Source organism: Cricetulus griseus, chromosome 2 (genome assembly GCF_003668045.3).
Source record: "Cricetulus griseus strain 17A/GY chromosome 2, alternate assembly CriGri-PICRH-1.0, whole genome shotgun sequence".
NCBI lineage: Eukaryota > Metazoa > Chordata > Mammalia > Rodentia > Cricetidae > Cricetulus > Cricetulus griseus.
Window position 1 is genome coordinate 31,682,221 of NC_048595.1, and position 19,407 is coordinate 31,701,627.

Sequence of the window (19,407 nt, forward strand, 5' to 3'; positions counted from 1 at the left end):
GGTAATAATGAAATCCAGTATTATGTGTAATACATTCTAATAAGCAATTGACATAAATCTTAGTGTGTATGTTTTTTCCCATCTAGGATAAGATTGATAGGAATTTTACTGAAGGGGAAAAATTCCATTTGTTAAATGGATGTCAGCAATTAATGGATGGTTCACCATGTTATTCAATTTGTCACAAAAGTCAAGCGTGCCCATGAGAACTTATTAATGATGCTTCAGGTGAAGCAACTGAAACTCGATGTTAAAATCAAGGTAAAGCAAATCATTTTTGGCCACACAATTTTAAATCAGTTCTGGAACAGTCTGCAAGTGCTCTGTGCTTACTTGGCTGGGATTGTTTTTAAAATCTTCAAGAAGAAGCGGTTCTAAAGCATTTCCAGGTGTTCTAGGAATCACTGGATAAGCTACAGTCCAGGTGTCCAGTGAACTATCAAGGCATAAATTTAAATGCGGATCAACAGAGCTATACTCTAATCATAACTTGCACCCTCTAGTGGCATGAAATAGAACATCACTCGCTGCAGGTAACAACAGGTGAATGCACCCCATTCTCACGTTACCACTGTCTTCTGTAATAAGCTGTGGAGAGGTCTAGAAGCTATGACTATCATTATGACTCCATGGCTCCTAGCCTGGCTCTCTTCCTGAAGAGCCTGACATGTGAATGTACATACAGAAGTGTGTCCATAATCTCATGGATTTTCCTTTCCTTTCCCTGTTTCTGGATTTACCAGATAGGATGTAAGTTACCTAAAGTAGTAGTAACCTAAAGTACCAAGCCCACTTGGTAGGAGAAATAGAACTAGAAGAGAGGTATAGATTGAAGTTTCTGTCCAGCCCGGTTCTGCCACCCTTAAGTCCCAAATAAACACACAGAGGCGTATATTAATTATAAACTGTTAGGCCTATGGCTCAGGCTTCTTCTTGGCTAGTTCTCTCTTAATTATTAACCTATTTTCAATTAATCCATGTATCTCCACATGGTCTTGGCTTACTGGAGAATGCATGAGTGTCCTATCTTCCCAGTAGCTATATGGTGTCGCTTGACTCTGCCTACTACCTTTCTCTATGCCTGTTTGGATTTCCTCCCTGGCTAAATCCTGTCTGTTCATTGGCCAAAACAGCTTTATTCATCAACCAATAAGAGGAACATATATTCACAAAATACAGAAGGATATCCCCCATCAGAGAGGTGCTAAGGAGTAGACTATATGTCTGTTTTTATTTGGGAAGGACTTCTGGGCTTCCTCCTGGTTCTGGCAAGACTCTACCACCACTTTCCTGTTGTACCTGCAACTCAGACTTCACTGGCATAGGTGCTGTGACTGGTCTTGTCATAGCAAAGGTGCAGATGTGGCTGTACACACTTTTCTTGCATTGTCAGTGCCTAGAGCCTTGCTGCAGAGGTCAGTGAAAACCTTAAAAATTACCTTTATAAAATAAGCATTTAAGGTATCATCATAAGGCCTCTTCTAAAATTTTGATTGTTTTTCACTAACAAAATCTTACAAATGTCTACAAAGTTCAAAAGATAATAAATGTATCTTAAAAAAGAAATCTCTCTACTGATCCTCAAAGCTACATAGCAAATAAAAAGATTGCCCAGTGATATAGAACACACAAAGCATCCCTTTCAAATCAGCAAAGCACTCATCTATCAGATGGTAACCAATGTTGCTGAGCAAATGGTTTATGCTGTGCTGTTCACACACCTGACTAGGTGCCTCCCCAGGGGCTACTTATGCTCTAAGCCAGTGACTCAAAAATTTGGACACTGGACTCTTCAGGGGAGATTTACAGGGTATATCAGTTTCCTACTGCCCCCAAATTCTGACTTAAGGCATTTTAACAGATATCCAAGTTTTAGAATTACTGTTTCAGAAGCCCTGCTTAGAATTAAACACAGTATTGAGTACACGAATGGGTCAATAATAATAGTAGTTCTGAGGAAAAGGTTGCCATCTCTGACAGTGTAATTGAAGAGGCTTGTCCTGCTCTACTGTGTTGAGCCATGTAGTCTATAATGTTGTCATTTGGTAGCCTAAGCATACTAAGACACTGCTTTTATAATGTATCAAGTCATATGTATACTACTACTAGATTTTCTATTATTTCATAGTTTAGCTTATCTATTCAAACACCAGTTACACTTGGGTTTAACTAGAGCTTTCAAGTATGTTTTAAATTTACTTACAAACATTCTTTCCTTTGTAGAGGTACTAGAGATCAACCTCAAGAAAATGTATTCAACTGCTAAATCATCTTGCAGGGCCTGTCTGTGTAATTTGTGGATTCTTAATTATAACTTTTTCTTCTGTGGGAGTTCAACTTTTTCTCATTCATATTAACTCTTTGAGTATTCTATACACCATATTTTAAACATATTCATCCCCCCTTCTTGTCTTCTTCCCTACCCACCCAACTTTGTATTCCCTTTTTGTATGTGTGTTGCCCATACATTCTTGGATGTGTACCTTTTTTACTGAAATGTGGTCTACCTACTAGGGGCCATTTCTTTAAAGAGCCTCTACTTTCTCTGTCCCAGAAGCTATCAATTCCCAACAGTTCCTTAGCTTGGGTTTGGGATTTCATATGCATTTTCCTCTCTATGCTGAGGTTTTTGTCTGGCTTGAGCTTGCACAGGTCTTGTACATGCTGTCAAAATTGCTGGGGACTGAACCTATGACTGTACCACTGAGCTAAATCCCTAACCTTTTTTCCCTGCTTAGACACATGCTTGGTAATTTTTGTTGTGGAAAAATACACACAACATAAAAATTATCATGGTAGTTATTTTAAACTGCATATTCCCAGTGTTGTACAACCATCATCACCATGTTTCTCTGGAACTTTTTCATCTTCCTGAATTGAAACCTATTAAACAATAACCCTCAGTTTCTTCCTACTGGCAATTCCTCACAACACAGAAGGAAAGGATCTGTTTCCTAGCCCTAGTGATTGCTCCACAGCTCCCGCAGCACTCTTATCTTCTTTAGTGCTGGATTCCTGCAGTGGGTGGCATATAGTAGCATCAGGCAGCATTTCAATTACCATCATCACCTAGGGCAGTTTCACAGCATCCTCCTCCAGAGACTCTTCTTGAACATCCTTCTCAGAACTAGAAGAGGCAATTTCCTAGCAAGTTCTTCCAATGAGAACCATGTGACTTCTGTTAATCAGAAAGGTATAGCTGTACTCTTTCCAATATGGTCTTAACTTCAGCCTTGAGACTACAAAGAAGGCTCTTCCTGAAGTACTGCATCTCAGTCCTAAGAGGGTGGCTTTCCTGTATGGTTGTTTGTATATATTTAAGAAAATGCCTCATTACTCCAATTCTTTGATATAGTTAGCACTTATATTAAAATTTCCTGTGCTCAAATTAACATGTTATTTCTCTTATCACTAGACTCAGAGTGAGATGGTGAATGGGTATGAAATTCCACCTTGTCTTATCCCATGTGTATTAGACTATTTTTTGGCTGTACAAAACTCTTTCTTTCATCACTCAGACAGGGCATGGTATCACAGCATTTCCTGAATTGTTACATTCTGAAAATGGTTTCATTATAATCTCATTATCTGAGGAAAGTTTGACTAGATGTACATCCTTACTCCTATCTTCCCGAGTTTCTTGAAAATATTGCCCACTTGTCTCACTTTGTACTCTGCTACTGTAAAATCTGATAGAACCTTGACTTTAGTAGCTTTGTAAAAGACTTGGCCTTTTCTTCTTTTTAAAAGAATTTAATAGTTTTACTAGAATAATGTTTCAGAGTTGACCAATCTGAATCTCACTTCCCAGCAATGGGAAGTGAAAATTGGGTCCCTTAAATGTAGATTTCTTTTTTCTTTACTTTAAAAAGGTTTATTTATTCTGTTCTGTTTTGTTTATCAAACAAACACACATGCACAGGTTGGGTCTTTGTGGACCATGTTGTATGTTTCAGTACTTCCTTTCTGGTAGACTTTACCCTTTCTAGTATATCTTATTCTCTCGGATATTTTTGCTTCTCTCCTCAACATCCTTCACAATATTTTCATTTGGCTCTGTTGTCTCATTGGCCATCTTGGAACTGAATTTTTTAATTGATATGATTTTGATTTTTCAACGTTTCTTGAGTTTGGACAATTTCATTTCACATCTTCCTGACTATGGTCCATTTCTAGTGTGATTCTCACCATGTATGAGTCAAGGTATTTTTCTCCAGCTCTTCTCCTTTAGTTCAAGTTGGGTTGTTGTGCAAGTTTCTTTCTGATTAGTCCATTGGTTTTGGCAACAAGATTTTCAGTAATTGAAGCAGTCTTATCTTCATCTGTTTTTTTTTTCCTTTTTATGGATGTTGACTAATCATTTTAAAGTGTCTATTTTCCTAGACCAGCAAAATACAGAGGGTCGATTTTGGCTGGGGACTTAGTTTCTGAGTTGCCATAATGAATTGTAGTTTCTTTAGAAGATGGACTTCTTTGGAATGGGATGAGGAGACTGGAATGTTTTTTGGTTCTACATAGACTTAAATTCCACTCCTTGCTTCCCTGTCTCCTCTTTCAACATTGTCTTCCCTCCCACAACAGTGACTTTTCTCCCCAGGATTGTTATACTTTTTCTAGTTCTTCATACTATCAGTTCAGACCCTCCTGCATTTATTTAGTAGCATATGCCTGACTCCAGTAGGTCTCAGCTTTGTCTTGAATATCTCCTACTCTGTATGGGTCTATTTCTTTCTAGGCTGTGTTAGATCTCCAGTGCTCTCCTCCTTTTTATCCAGTTTCTGCCTGTATAAACTGTTTATTCCGGTATGCATCTGCTGGCATCAGACCTTCATATTCTCACTAACATGTAGATGAAATTTGTGGAACTCTTAACTCAAAGTTACCAATGGTTCAATTTGTTTTCTTCTTTGATCTTTAGGCTTATAGAGAATTTTTTTTCAATTCTAGGTTGATTTCTCTCTCTCTCTCTCTTTTTAGTTCTAGTTAGGGAACAAGCTTGTTTCACATGTAAGTCCCTTCTCCCTCTCCCTCCTCTCACCCCCATCCCTCCTCCCCCACCCCAGCCTACCCCCCTCCCCATCCACCCACCACTCCCCAGGCAGGGTAGGGCCCTCAACGGGGGCTCTGCAAAGTCCACCAAATCTTCCTGTGCTGGTCCTGGGCCCTTCCCCATGTGTCCAGGGCCAGAGTGTAACCCTTAACGTGGGATGGGCTCTCAAAGTCCCTTCTTACACCAGGGAAAAATACTACTCCACCACCAGAGGCTCCCTGGAGTGTAGAGGCCTCCTTATTGACATCCATGTTCAGGGGTCTGGATCAGTCTTGTACTGGCCTCCTGGACAGCATCTGGGGTCGATGTGCTCTCCCTTGTTCAGGCCAACTGTTCCTGTGGGTTTCTCCAACCTGGTACAGACCCCTTCCCTCTTCATTCCTCCCTCTCTTCAACTAAATTCCCGATTTCACCTCAGTGTATATCTGTGGATGTCTGTCTCTGCTTCCATCAGCCACTGGATGAGGGCTCTAGGATGGCATAAAGAGAAGTCATCAATCTCATTTTAGGGGAAGGGCTTTTAGGTTATCCTCTCCACCATTGCCTGGATTGTCAGATCGTGTCATCCTTGTAGGTCTCTGGAGATCTCCCTGGTTCCAGATCTCTTCTCGGACCTATAGTGGCTCCCTCTGATATGGTATCTCTCATCCTGCTCTCTCTCCTCTATTCTTCCCCCAACTCAATATTTCTGCCCCTCCATTTCCTCTCCTCTACTCCTCTTCTCTTGCTCTTATTGTAGCAGCTCCCTCCCCCCTACCCTCATGCTCCCAATTAGTTCAGGAGTTCATGCCACTTCCATTCCTGGGGACCATTTATCCCTTAGAGTCCTTCATGTTTCCTAGTTTCTTTGGTGAAGAGGATTATAGGCTGGTAATCCTTTGCTCTATGTCTAAAATTCATATATGAGTGAGTACATACCATGTTTGTCTTTTTGTGACTGGGTTACCTCACTCAGGATGGTTTCTTCTAGTTCCATCCATTTGCCTGCGAATTTCAAGATTCCATTGCTTTTTTCTGCTGAGTAGTACTCCATTGTATAAATGTACCACATTTTCTCATCCATTCTTCAGTTGAGGGGCATCTAGGTTGCTTCCAGGTTCTGGCTATTACAAACAATGCTGCTATGAACATGGTTGAACATATGTCCTTGTATGAACATGCACTATTTGGGTATATACCCAAGAGAGGAATGGCTGGATCTTGAGGTAGACTGATTCCCATTTTTCTGAGTAACCGCCATACTGATTTCCAGAGTGGTCTTACTGGTCTTACAAGTTCACACTCCCACCAGCAATGGAGGAGTGTTCCTTTTTCTCCACATCCTCTCCAGCATAGATTGTCATTGGTATTTTTGATTTTAGCCATTCTGACAGGTGTGAGGTGGTATCTCAGAGTTGTTTTGAGTTGCATTTCTCTGATGGCCAAGGATTTTGAGCACTTTCTTAAGTGTCTTTCAGCCATTTCAGATTCCTCTGTTGAGAATTCTCTATTTAGTTCTGCACCCCACTTTTTAATTTCATTGTTTGGTGTTTTGGTGGCTAGCTTCTTGAGCTCCTTATATATTTTGGAAATCAGTCCTCTGTCAGATGTGGGATCGGTGAAGATCTTTTCCCATTCTGTGGGTGGTTGTTTTGTCCTACTGACTGTTTCCTTTGCCTTGCAGAAGCTTCTCAGTTTCAGGAGGTCCCATTTATTAATTGCAGACCTCAATGTCTGTGCTACTGGTGTAATGTTCAGGAAGCGGTCTCCTGTGCCAATTTGTTCAAGGGTAATTCCCACTTTCTCTTCTAGAAGATTCAGTTTGGCTGGATTTATGCTGAGATCTTTGATCCATTTGCACTTAAGTTTTGTGCAGGGTGACAGGTGTGGACTATCTGCAATTTTCTGCATGTCCGAATCCAATTGTACCAGCACCATTTGTTGAAAATGCTATCCTTTTTCCATTGTATAGATTTAGCAACTTTGTCAAAAATAAGGTATTTGTAGGTATATGGGTCAATATCAGGGTTTTCAATTCGATTCCATTGGTCTATCTGTCTATTTTTGTGCCAATACCAAGCTGTTTTCAGAACTATGGCTCTATAGTAGAGCTCTGAAGTCAGAGATGGTGATGCCTCCAGAAGATCCTTTATTGTAAAGAGTTGTTTTGGCTATCCTGGGTTTTTTATTTTTCCATATAAAGTTGAGTATTGTTCTTTCAATGTCTGTGAAAAACTGTGTTGGGATTTTGAAGGGGATTGCATTGAATCTGTAGATTGCTTTTGGCAGGACTGCCATTTTTACTATGTTAATTCTACCTATCCAAGAGCATGGGAGATCTTTCCATTTTCTGGTATCTTCTTTAATTTCTTTCTTTAAAGTCTCAAAGTTCTTATTGTACAGGTCTTTCACTTTTTTGGTTAGTGTTACCCCAAGATATTTTATGTTGCTTGTGGATATTGTGAAAGGTGATGTTTCCCTGATTTCTTTCTCATTGGATTTATCATCTGTATATAGTAGGGCTACTGAGTTTTTGAGTTAATTTTGTATCCTGCTACCTTGCTGAAGGTGTTTATCAGCCGTAGGAGTTTTTTTTTTTAAATGATTTTATTTAGGTAGTCATTATTATCACCAAGAGTTTATAGTTTTAATAATCTCTGAAGATACTTCTATTCTATTATTTTGAGACATGGCATCATGAATCCCAGGCTGGTCTTTACTCACTATGTAGACAATGATAACCTTAAACTTCTGGTCCTCTTACCTCTATCTTCTGAGAGCTGGGATTATAAACATGGACTACCACACCTAGTTAACTGAGTGCTTGGGGTTGAACCCAAGATTTTCAGTCTAATGCATGTTAGGTTATCTCTCTACCAATTGAACTACATTCTTAGTACTAAAGTTTTCTTCTTTTTTGTTGTGCTGGGAATTGAACCTAGGGCTTCATATATGGTAGACAAGTGTGACAGTGCTTACCACTGAGTTATATTCCCAATACAAACAATAATTTCCTTTTGTTATTGATGAGTTTTGTTATTGCTGTTGTTTTGAAGTGCTGGAGATTGAACCCATATATTCATGCATGCAGAGCAAGCATTCTACCAACTGAGCTATATCTTCAGCAAGATGCTTCTAAACTGCTATTCAAAAGTAGCACAATAATACAGCACTGGGCAACTGGAAGAAGCAATAGGAATAGTTCTATTTCACTGTGAAGTCATTTTTTTTTTTTTTTTTTTTTTTTTTTTTTTTTGGTTTTTCCAGACAGGGTTTCTCTGTGGCTTTGGAGGCCGTCCTGGAACTAGCTCTTGTAGACCAGGCTGGTCTCGAACTCACAGAGATCCGCCTGCCTCTGCCTACCCAGTGCTGGGATTAAAGGCGTGCGCCACCACCACCCGGCATAGTCAATTTTTTTTTAAAGATTTATTTTATTTATTTATTATGTCTTCTGCCTGCATGCCAGCAGAGGGCACCATATCTCATTCAAGGTGGTTGTGAGCCACCATGTGGTTGCTGGGAATTGAACTCAGGAACTTTGGAAGAACAGTCAATGCTCTTAACCGCTGAGCCATCTCTCCAGCCTGTGAAGTCATCTTTAGGACATACTAGTAAATGAAAAAGACCAAGCTAAGACAAGTATGCAAAGCATGCTACTTTCATAGGCACACACGTGTGTGTGTGTGTGTGTGTGTGTGTGTGTGTGTGTGTGTGTGTGTATGTGTGTGTAAATATGTATACATATATATATGCTCATTAGTCTTAATTGTCTAATATAGTTATTAATAATAATTAAGCTTCTGGCACAAATACCCACATATTAATATATAACAGTTATATATGTGTGTGTATACATACAGATATATGTATATTTGTGTGTATACATATTTGTCTAAATGTTTTGCTTGCTTTTATATTAGTTTTTCAATGTTAGGTACTGAATCCAGGATCTTGTGTATGCTAGGCAAGTGCTCTATCTCTGAAATACATCCCAAGTCTGTGGATATATATAGCCATGCACGGCTTGTGGCTATATTTTTTTTAATGAAAAAACAATAAAGTTAAGGAAAGTGGTTACCTATTCGAAAAAGGAAAAACTATACTGAAAGGAATTTTTATGAATGTACTTTGATTCATAAACTTAACTTTAAAATGCATATATTTATCCGGGTGTTGGTGGTGCACGCCTTTAATCCCAGCACTTGGGAGGCAGAGGCACACAGATCTCTGTGAGTTTGAGGCCAGCCTGGTCTACACAGCGAGTTCCAGGACAGGCTCCAAAACAATACAGAGAAATTCTGTCTTGAAAAAACAAAAAAAATGCAAATATTTATGTATTTGTAAATCAAATTAATTAAAAATCAATTTCACAGATAAAAATAAATGAACCTTAATTTCTAAATTAGCCACCAAAAAATTAATCTAAATAAACTTTTGGTCTGTATTTGCCTTGGGAGTTAAGAAAATGCAAATAACTGAACAGTATCCATATTCACAATGGTGATATTTGGAGTCTGAGTCTACTGCATGTTTACTGTGGAATAAAACATATAAAATACTTTGTTTATATTAGGGTAGAAAGATACAGATGTAAGATGACAGAGACAAAGTAGACAAACAGGCCACTGTCCTGAATTTAAGTAGGATATACAATATGAATTTAACGTTATCTAAAAAAGAAAAAAAGGCAGGTTCTATCTTTCTATACCAATAAGTTCTAAAACAAATATCTATTTAACCAAAATTTTGGCTTTCTAGTGCTCAGATTATAGTCTCTAAATACCATTTCTCACTAAAAGGATTGCTATCAGTTACTTTTTATCAACATTTTGATAAAAATGCCTTAAAAACCACAACTTGAGAGGAGACGGGGTCATCATTTGAGAGGGCATTGTCTGTGGTGGTACAGAAGGTATGGCAGCTGGAGTGGCTTGTAGCTGAAGCAGTGGGAGATGGGGCAGCTGGCTACATCCACTGGCTGTCAGGTAGCAGAGAGCTCGGGCAGGGATGAGGACTGGGCTAATACCTAAGGCCTGCCCCTCTTCCCCCAGTGACCAACTTCTTTCAACTAGGCCCACCTCCTAAAGGTTCCAGAAACTCCTAAAACAGAATCATAACCTGGCAGGCCAAATATAAGTGACAGGATTCTTCGTGAGAAAGTAGCCCTGGGAGCTGCTAGAGAGATAGCTCAGTAGCTAAGAGCATTTGCTGCTCTTTTGGAAGACCCAAGTTCTGTTTCCAGCACTCACATGGAGGTTCACAAACATCTGTAACCCCAGTTCCTGGGAGTCCAGTACCCCTTTTTGGCATCTGTAGGCACCACACACTCATAATACACATACACACACAGAGACACACAGAGACAGACAGACAGACAGACAGACAGACAGACACACACACACACACACACACACACAGGCATGCACACACTCAAAAAACATTCATACACATAAAATAATTTTTAAAAAGAACTTAGTGAGTGTCTTCTAGTCCTGTTCCCAACAGAATACTTGTTCCCTTCTGAAAGTTTGTGAGCACAGCCTTTACTGTCTGCAGTCCTACTGACATTCTGGTCTTTCACATCTAGTAGACATTGTTGGTCATGGCTTAGACCAGAGCTGAGCTGGTTTTCCTAATGTGTCAGATGGTATGTATTTCAAGCCAAGTTCAGGAAGATTTTGGAGTTGCAAGCCTGAGACTCTACTAGGTTATAAAACAAGGAACAACCAACAGACTGCCAACTGTGAGAAATGTGTGTGTGGAAAAAAACCAAAAAAAAAACCTGAACCTGAGTCTGATTAAACCTCTAGATTTAGAGACTGGTTTCTAGGAAACAGGAATGGAAAAAAAAACATTAAATGACACTAATGGATACAATCAGCAAAATATAATTATGGTAAAATTTAAAGACTTGGGGTTTGCAACAAGTAAGTTTCAAAGGAAGAACAGGAGGGAAGGAAATCCCATACACTAAGAGGCTTAGCATGTATACCAATCAATTTTATTCAAAGAAATTCAAGATGAGAGAGGACAGAGGAGAAGAAGAAGAGATGAAGAGAGAGGAATGTGGAAGAGGGGGGGATGATAGGGAAGGAGATAAGAGGAGAAAAAGATGAGGATGGAAAGAAGAGAGGAGGTAGGAGGAGAGGGAGGAGAAGACAAGCAGGAGAGGAGATCAAAGAAGAGGGAAAGGAAAGGAGAAAGACAAGGAAGGAAAGAAAGGAGTAAAGGTAGCATGATGATGAGAAATTTTAAACACCAAATATTTGCTGGTAATTAAATAATAAATGTATTCATATGTGATAAATTTATTCATATGTGGTATGGTTGTACTTTTAAAATATTCTTGCCTATGAAAGAGACATTCTATTTCATGGTAAAGTAATACTACATTTGTACTTTAAGGCAGACATAGTCAAGTACATATAAAACAACAATGCTGATAATTATAACAATAGAGGTTAGATAGACATAACTGTGTTGTCTTACTTACTTTTATACACATCTGAAATTTTCCCACATAAATTTTTATATGGAAGAAAATGTTAAACTCTTTCAAATGATACAAATCCCCTAAACACAATTAATATAGCTCAGCATCCTGAAGGGAACATGGCCCAAAATCCCTAACTTACAATTCTCTTTCTCTCATGAAGACTCAATGCAATCAATAGAAACTGTCAGTAACTGATGAGATGGCCTGATTTTCTCAGGTACTGAGGCAGAAAAAAAGGATGACTATGAGCTAAAAGAAAAGTGTGATTATTAGGTTAACTAAAAGAATAGATTTCCTTAATAATGGATTCTTAATAAAAAAATTCCAAGTTCCAAGAAAGAACTGGGAGAGAAGAACTGCGGGAGAGGACATAAAAGAATTAACGTAACAGGTATCCTTTCTTCCAGGTGAATAAATTGGGAAAGAGTATGGTTTCTTGTAAGTTAAAATAGAGTGTATGAGGACTAGACACCCCATACTAATGTAAAGATAACTAGCTTCATATTAGGTGGGGCTTTTAGGAAACTACTCTGCAAAAGACAGGGTAGTCATGTGTTCCAGGGTTTCCCATCACAGAATGTATAAGTTTTGGAACCTAACTGATTGGTCAGGGAGAACAAGGGCCTAGTCACTCACCTAGAGGGGGCTGCAGCATTCCACCATTCTTCTCACAGTTTCCAATTGGCTGGATTTCAGAGGAGTCAACTAGTCTCCAGAAGTCATTCTTGTTGTCACTGCCATCAAGGCGCAGACGGAGTCGGGCACCTGTCAGTCCAACTACTGTAGCAATGCAGGTGGATGTGGTGTTCCTGGGGTCCTGTGCTTCCAATTTCATGCTGATCTTAAACTCATTGCTTGGAGGTGTGTAGGACTGAGGAGAACAAGTCAAGGGAATTAGGTAGACTAAGTATAAACTACATCAATAGGAATGTTAAAAAAAAATGGAACTTGAAAATGTATGCATTGGATTCAAATTGGTTATAGATGGCCAAGAGCAACCAGTGTGGCTTATTCCCTAATGTTTAGGGAAGGTTTTATGCAAATGAAGCATTAGAAAGTAAAATGAAGAAAAAAGTTTCTTTCCTCTGAAGTATCAAATATTAACTCATACCAGTACAAGAAAGGGTAGGAGTATCTAACTATGTCTGCAGCTCATTTGCTTTTTCTGTATCTACCATACAGACTATTAGGGTTTGACATTTTTCTTATTTTAATATTAACTCATAAATAAATAATGTAATTGACACACATTAAACTGTGTGTTTTGGTAAGTCTTGATATATGACATCACATGAACTCAATCTTGCTCTGAAAACACCATTTGATCAAAATAATGAACATGCTATCATCATGAAGTTCTCACATGCTTCTTTGTAATTTCCTTCTCCAGCTCCTCTCCTTCTAGTCTTAGACAGAATCATGGAGGAGCACTGCTTTTTATTGTCTAGATTTTTCAGTCAGTGTAAGTATAACAATATTCTCAATATTGTTGACCTTATCAGTACAAGTGGAGTATATCTAATCTGAAATTATGAAATTCAAAATGAGAAGCTTTGTCACTGACATGCTGATACAAGAAAATTCTGTATTTGGCACTGTATAATGTGTTGAAGTAAAAATACCATTAAAGATATTGTATAATTACCTTCAGACCATGGGCATAAGGCATGTAAGAAACAATAATAAATTGCATGCTTAGATCGGTCATATACATATGATATGTTATTATATAGGAAAATATTCCAAAATCTAAAACTTATTTCAAAAGTTTAATGTTCCTGGATCTGATACGCATTTCTTTTTGTTGCCTAGCAGTAGGCCATTTGGTTTAGTTCTAGCTTTGGCTCTTATAAAGAACGTGGCATAGCCAGATGGTGGCAGTGCATGCCTTTAATCCCAACACTCAGGAGACAGAAGCAGGTGGATCTCTGTGAGTTTAAGGACAGCCTAGTCTACAGAGCAAGTTCCAGGATAGGCTCCAAAGCCACACAGAGAAACCCTGTTTCAGAAAAAAACAAAAGTAAACAAACAAAAACAATGCCCCCCAAACAACAAAACCCCACCCATATGGTTATACACATGCATAAACAAATCTCCATAGGAAATATACAATAGTCCATAAGAAAATACTCTCTGTATATGTTAGTATAGAAACCCTTTTACCTACCCACCCCGTTTTTTTTGAGGTAGGTGTCTCAATCATAGTCTAGCTGTACCTGGATCTCACCATGTTGTTCAGATGGGCCTCTAATACTGTGGTCCTGCTGCCTCAGTCTCCAAAGTGCTGGGCTTATAGATGTGCACTACCACACCTGGCTTTTCCCAAATATTTTTGGTCTGCTGTTGATTAAATCTAAAGATACAGAAGCCACAAACAGAGTGCTACTTTCTTTTATCTTGCATAAACTTCTAATAGTAGAATGGGTAGGTTTGTGTGTAACTCATACATCAAAAGTTAGCTCCTTTGGAGTACATAACTCAGTACATTTTAGCATATTCATAGTTGAATAAACACCACCACCTATCCATTTTATAACATTTTTATCATCATCCTAAAAGAAATCCCATCATTGTTGGAGTTATTTTCCTTTTCCCTCTCTGCAAATGCCTCCTTATAGACACTATTTTGCTTACTTATCATTGATGGAAATTTGCATTGTTTCCTCTTTGGATATTACATATGACTAATATTAAGAAAATTAATTACAACTTTCCCTTGGGAAGTCCATATGCCCACTTCGGTTTGTCTGTCTCATACAAAAAGACTGGATTAGATTATATTTAGTAACAAAAATACACAGCTGTTTCATAAAATTCTAAAATTCTCTTCTGCACCAAAATCAGGAATCACAGTTTGTCTTGAGTTAAGGTCCTTCAAGGGTTAGGGGAAGTCCTCATGTTGCTGAGAGTAACAGTACAGTCATGCCTCTGTCCCCCACCATTGGCAGAATTACATCAGTTGTAAAGAGTGACAATTTGACTTTTCTTTCTTTCTCTTGCTTAAATGCTCTAAAATTTCTAATATTATACTAAATAACAAAGTGGCCGGGTGGTGGTGGCACATGCCTTTAATCCCAGCACTCAGGAGGCAGAGGAAGGTGGATCTTTGTGAGTTTGAGGCCAGCCTGATCTATAGAGCTAGTTCCAGGACAGCTAGGGCTGTTACATAGAGAAACCCTGTCTCAACAAAGTAAAACAAACAAAAAAGAATTGTGACAATATAAAATTTCAAGACACACTAGGAGATATACTAACCACAATGCAGGTTATTTTCTGATTCTTACTGGGGTGAAAAGATTTTCAGTTTTCCTCATTCAGTAGAATGCTGCCTAAATGTTTGTCATATACAGGCTTTATTATGTTAAGGTATAATCCTTCTATACACAATATGTTCAGGACTTTTATCATAAACAATACTGAATGTTATCACTACTGTTTCTGCATCTATTGAGATAATCATAATTTTTATAATTCATTCCATTTATGCAAGGTATTAGGTATACATTATGTAATATGTATTTGACTTGCATATTCTGAACCATTCTTGCATCCCTGGAATGAAATAAACTTGAACATGATGTATGATTTTTCTGACAAGCTCGATTTTAATTTGCAAGCATTTTCTTGAGGATATTTGCCTTTTGTCCATCAAGGTTATTGCTCTATGGTTTTCTTTTGTTGTTACATTGTCAGGCTTTGGTAACAGACACTTCAGGCTGAACAGAATAAACTGGGAAGGGTCTCCACTATTTTAGTTGTTTTCCAATTTTTAAAAATCAGCACACACATGCTAGATAACATTATAATATTTTTCAAACTAAGTATGCTTTTGCTCTTTTTCCCATCTCACCCTTGTTCCTCTGTTGTAGCCACACCCACACAATCCAATACAATGACTCTTGTCTTCTTTTATGGTTTGAGCAGCATTAGTTTGGATAAATTCAGGAGCCTGGGATGTGATTTAGTTGGTAGGATGCTTGCCTACTGTATACAAAGACCTGGGTTTCAACTCCCAGTACTGCATAAACTGGGATGTGGATGCAGGAGGATCCAAACTTCAAGGTCAACCTCAGCTACATAGAGTTCTTGAGGTCACCTTGGAATATTAAGGCCATCCCTATATCCCACCTCCCCAAAAAAGGAAGGAAGGAAGAAATAAAGAAAGGAAGAAAGAAAGAAGGAAGGAAGGAAAGAAAATGAAAAAGTTGCATCAAATTCAGCAATGTAACAATCTGGTCCTGGGCTTTTATTTAGTGAGACTTTTTATTACTGATTCAGTCTTTCAATATTATTATTTCTTATAGGTCCACATTTTGGGTGTGTACAGGTATACCTGTGGTGGACATGTGTAAGCAGAAAAGGCCAGTGGGTGTCCTGCTGTGTTATTCTCCTTATTTTCTTGAGACAGAGTCTTTCACTGAATCTGAGGTTAGGCTGGCAGTCAGCAAGCCACAGACATACACAATATCTTCTTTTAAATCATAGCCATTAAAAATATATGGTGATATCTTGCCATCATCACTTCACATACTCCTTTCTCTTTCTTCTCTTCAGGAACTTCAATTACACATCTATCTGGCAATCAGAAGCTATGCTTTACTGTTCTCTATTCTCTTGTATCTGAGCTGCTTTCTCTCTGAGATTCATTTTGGGTAGTTTCTGTTCCTGTGTCTCAGAGCTTAGTAATATTTTCTTGTAACATTAATATTACCTGTTTATTTTGAATTTTACACAGTTAGTTCATCTTCCTTGGAACATGATCTGGATCCAGGGGCTAAGCTGGCAAATCATACAGGTTTAACTCATTTGTTTCCCATTTCTCAGGTCACTGTTTGGTTCCTTGATCTTTGGTGACTTGAGAGCTATTGCTTAGTATATTTGAATTAAAAATGTTTTAGGTAAAATATGAATTTAGACTATATTATTTCAAATAAACAGAAATAAGTACTTTTCACTTAGAAAGTAGGTAAAAGGTAAAGTTAAACGTTGATAAGGAAATAATTGAGGTCTAAAGGAAAAGTGACATAAAGAACCTGTGGCATCCTGCTCTGTTTAGCAACAGTACACTGCTTAGCCTACCAATCTTACTACACATTGCCAAGGCAACATCACCACACATTGTCTGGAACACTTAGTTCTGTAAGAAGCTCTGAATGACTCGAAAGACTGGGTTCAGTGTTCTTAAAAAATGGTAAGATTGTGGCAGAGGTGTTGAACACAGGAAAAGGAACACTGAGCCTCATGCAGAAACCGTCTAAAGCCTGCAATTATCTTTCCCATCTCTCTGAATTAAGAGCCCCAGGGAAAAAAATGCTACTTTTTTTTTTTTCAGTAACAGAATAACCTTAGAGGAAAGATGGTGTTCCTTAGAATGAAGTTGGGGAAATGCCTGGTGCTAAAACTCAGTGACCAACTTTTACTTGAGCTCCTCTCATACAAGTTTATTTTGGGGTCCTCAGGTGAGAAGTCGAAGGGCTCCTACCTCATGTTCTGATTACTCAACACCAGAAAACATTGTCTCCCACCTACTAACCATGCTGAAAGTCAATTACCTGCTTGAAGCAATGCACAGGCGCTGGGACTGAACATGTTTCTTTTAGGTATTTGTCCCAGGTAAAATGACCTGTAAAGGAAATAGAAATCTCTATCACAGTCAACTTCCTAAAAAACACTCTTAGGATGTACTCTACACTAAACATCAAGGAAGTCATTAGTGGGCTGGTTTAAACTTTCTTCCCCACCCCATTTGATCTAAATCAAAGATAATCTTAGAGGGAAGAAACCAAGTGACCTGGATGAATCATTTTAAATTAATGTTTTAAAATCACAGCCATAAAATGACTTAAGCTGTTTTATATGTAGTCCCTAGACTGACCAAAAATTCTAGAGTAGGGTATACTAGATCTTAAAGAAGTGCCAAGAAGCACATGGAAAGCAGAAGAGGCAGAGGGCAGTGGAGGAATTGTTCTTCTTGAACAATCTAACTCCTGGAGAGGCCCTGCATTGCAGTCACATAACACAATTTAGCACCCAATATGGTTTGATCCCACACGTCGGCTTAGGATGTAGAAAGCAGAGACTATCTGGAGACATGGGCAAGAAGATTTCAAGGGAGGGAAAGCAACATGAGTTAGAAAAATATCCTTTAAATTGCCACTCCAGGTACAAAATGCTGTACTGAGGTATGAAATGAAGGATATGTAATAATCTAACCCAAAGTAGGGCTTGAGAAGCAATTCTGATGACAACAAGGAAGAACAAACTGGGTTGTCTACAGAATCTTTTAGTCCCTTGATTCTGTCTCAAGTATCTCAAATATAAAGAACAATGAACTAGAAGAGAAATCTTTAAGGTGACAGTAATTTGGGACTAAAACAACATGGAACAGCATAGGCTGTTATATATAAATATCATTGGACCACAAAAGATTACCAAGTTCTTTATTTCAAAGTTAAAGCAATTTACAGTTTCCACCTAATACCCACCTAGAGGTGACCCCATGATGGAGCAGGGAAGGTCCCAGAGACTCTCACAAGCTAAAACACTGTAGCAAACCAGCATTTCTTGAAGTTTCCTCTGTGGCGGAGTAGCACAGGGCCCCTTTGGGCCATGCAAAAAGCACTAGCTGCTGGGAATAAAAATGAATCACTGAATAATGATATCTAAATCACTAAAAAGATGATGCCAAGACTTTACACTCTATTGACTTTATAGCTTCTGTTTTAAAATTGGTTCCTTTCCCACCATCCTTAACTAAGCATATAGGTTTGGCCAGAAAGCTCAATCAGTTCTGAAATATTTCACAAGCCAGTCAATGATTAAACAACATGACCAGACAGTAAATGAGAGAGTTATTTCCTGGAGTGAAGATTTTAAAGAGGTTATCAAACTTTAATAATGAATTCGCCTGCTATTAGTTGAGAAGGTCTTAAATTGAGGACTGAATAAGTGTTACTATTTTCTATCAGATAAAGAAAACATTGTTATTATTACATCTTTACGAATGGAAGATTAAGTCAAATTTTATGTCTTGGATTTCATTGGCCCAAGGTCGTTTAGCTTAAGCTCTCTACCATGTAGAGCAGCAAGTGCAGTTCAACTTTTCTATGCTGACAGAAGTGAACTGTGTATCAGTGCTATCCAGTAAGATAGCACTAGCATATGATTTTTACATATAATTTTTGAACATTTTAAATGTGACTAGTGTAAGGAACAAAATTTTAAATCTTATTTAACTTCAAATAATTTCAAAATGTATGCGTGACTCATAGCTAATATATTAGGAAACAAGGTCTAAAAGCTTGGCCAATTCTGGATAATTGCTTTTATAAGCTTGTTCTGATCAAAGGCACCCAAGAGACTTTGATTTTAAGAATTATGGCAGCATTAATTACGGTTGCCTTTTACACATATCAACCACGCTAATCAACTCCTGTGCTATAAGGTAAAAGGGCCAGAAATCTCAGGCATATACTATGTAGGAAACCTTCTATTACTGAGTAAAGGGGATTATGTTAAAAGCAGTCCAAACACATTGATGACTGATTTGAACCATACCTTTTTTTTTCTTCTATTTGATTGCTGGGTTATCATCAGATAAATTTAAAAATAAGATGCTTTTTATTAACCCAATCAGATTACTAAAACACATTTTTTCATGTATACCATAAGGTCAGATATCATATGACTTTTGAATCAGCAAGTATTAAAATAATCACAAAAGAAATGGCAGTAATGCCAGTCATTGGTGGCTCAAGCCTTTAATCCCAGCACTCAGGAGGCAGAGGCAGGCATGGATCTCTGTGAGTTCCCGGCCAGCCTGGTCTACAGAGCGAGTTCCAGGACAACCTCCAAAGCAATACAGAGAAACCCTGTCTTAAAA

General features: G+C 38.2%; 1 protein-coding gene across 9 annotated transcripts in view; it reads right to left on the reverse strand.

The window, feature by feature from the left end:
- Scmh1 (Scm polycomb group protein homolog 1) overlaps nucleotides 1-19,407 on the reverse strand; it is a 155,055-nt gene that overhangs the window by 66,362 nt on the left and 69,286 nt on the right. For 4 of the 9 annotated variants that reach the window (XM_035439656.1, XM_027399131.2, XM_027399133.2 and 1 more), the window contains 3 exons: nucleotides 18,011-18,150; nucleotides 17,078-17,148; nucleotides 12,162-12,396 (listed from right to left, as the gene is read on the reverse strand). In XM_035439656.1, coding sequence (XP_035295547.1) covers nucleotides 12,162-12,396; nucleotides 17,078-17,148; nucleotides 18,011-18,086 — 382 coding nt within the window. In that variant the 5' untranslated portion in view covers nucleotides 18,087-18,150. Of the gene's footprint in view, nucleotides 1-12,161; nucleotides 12,397-13,741; nucleotides 13,879-17,077; nucleotides 17,149-18,010; nucleotides 18,154-19,407 lie in introns of those variants that run through there. The other 5 variants (XM_027399132.2, XM_027399134.2, XM_027399135.2 and 2 more) reach the window with 4 other exon arrangements.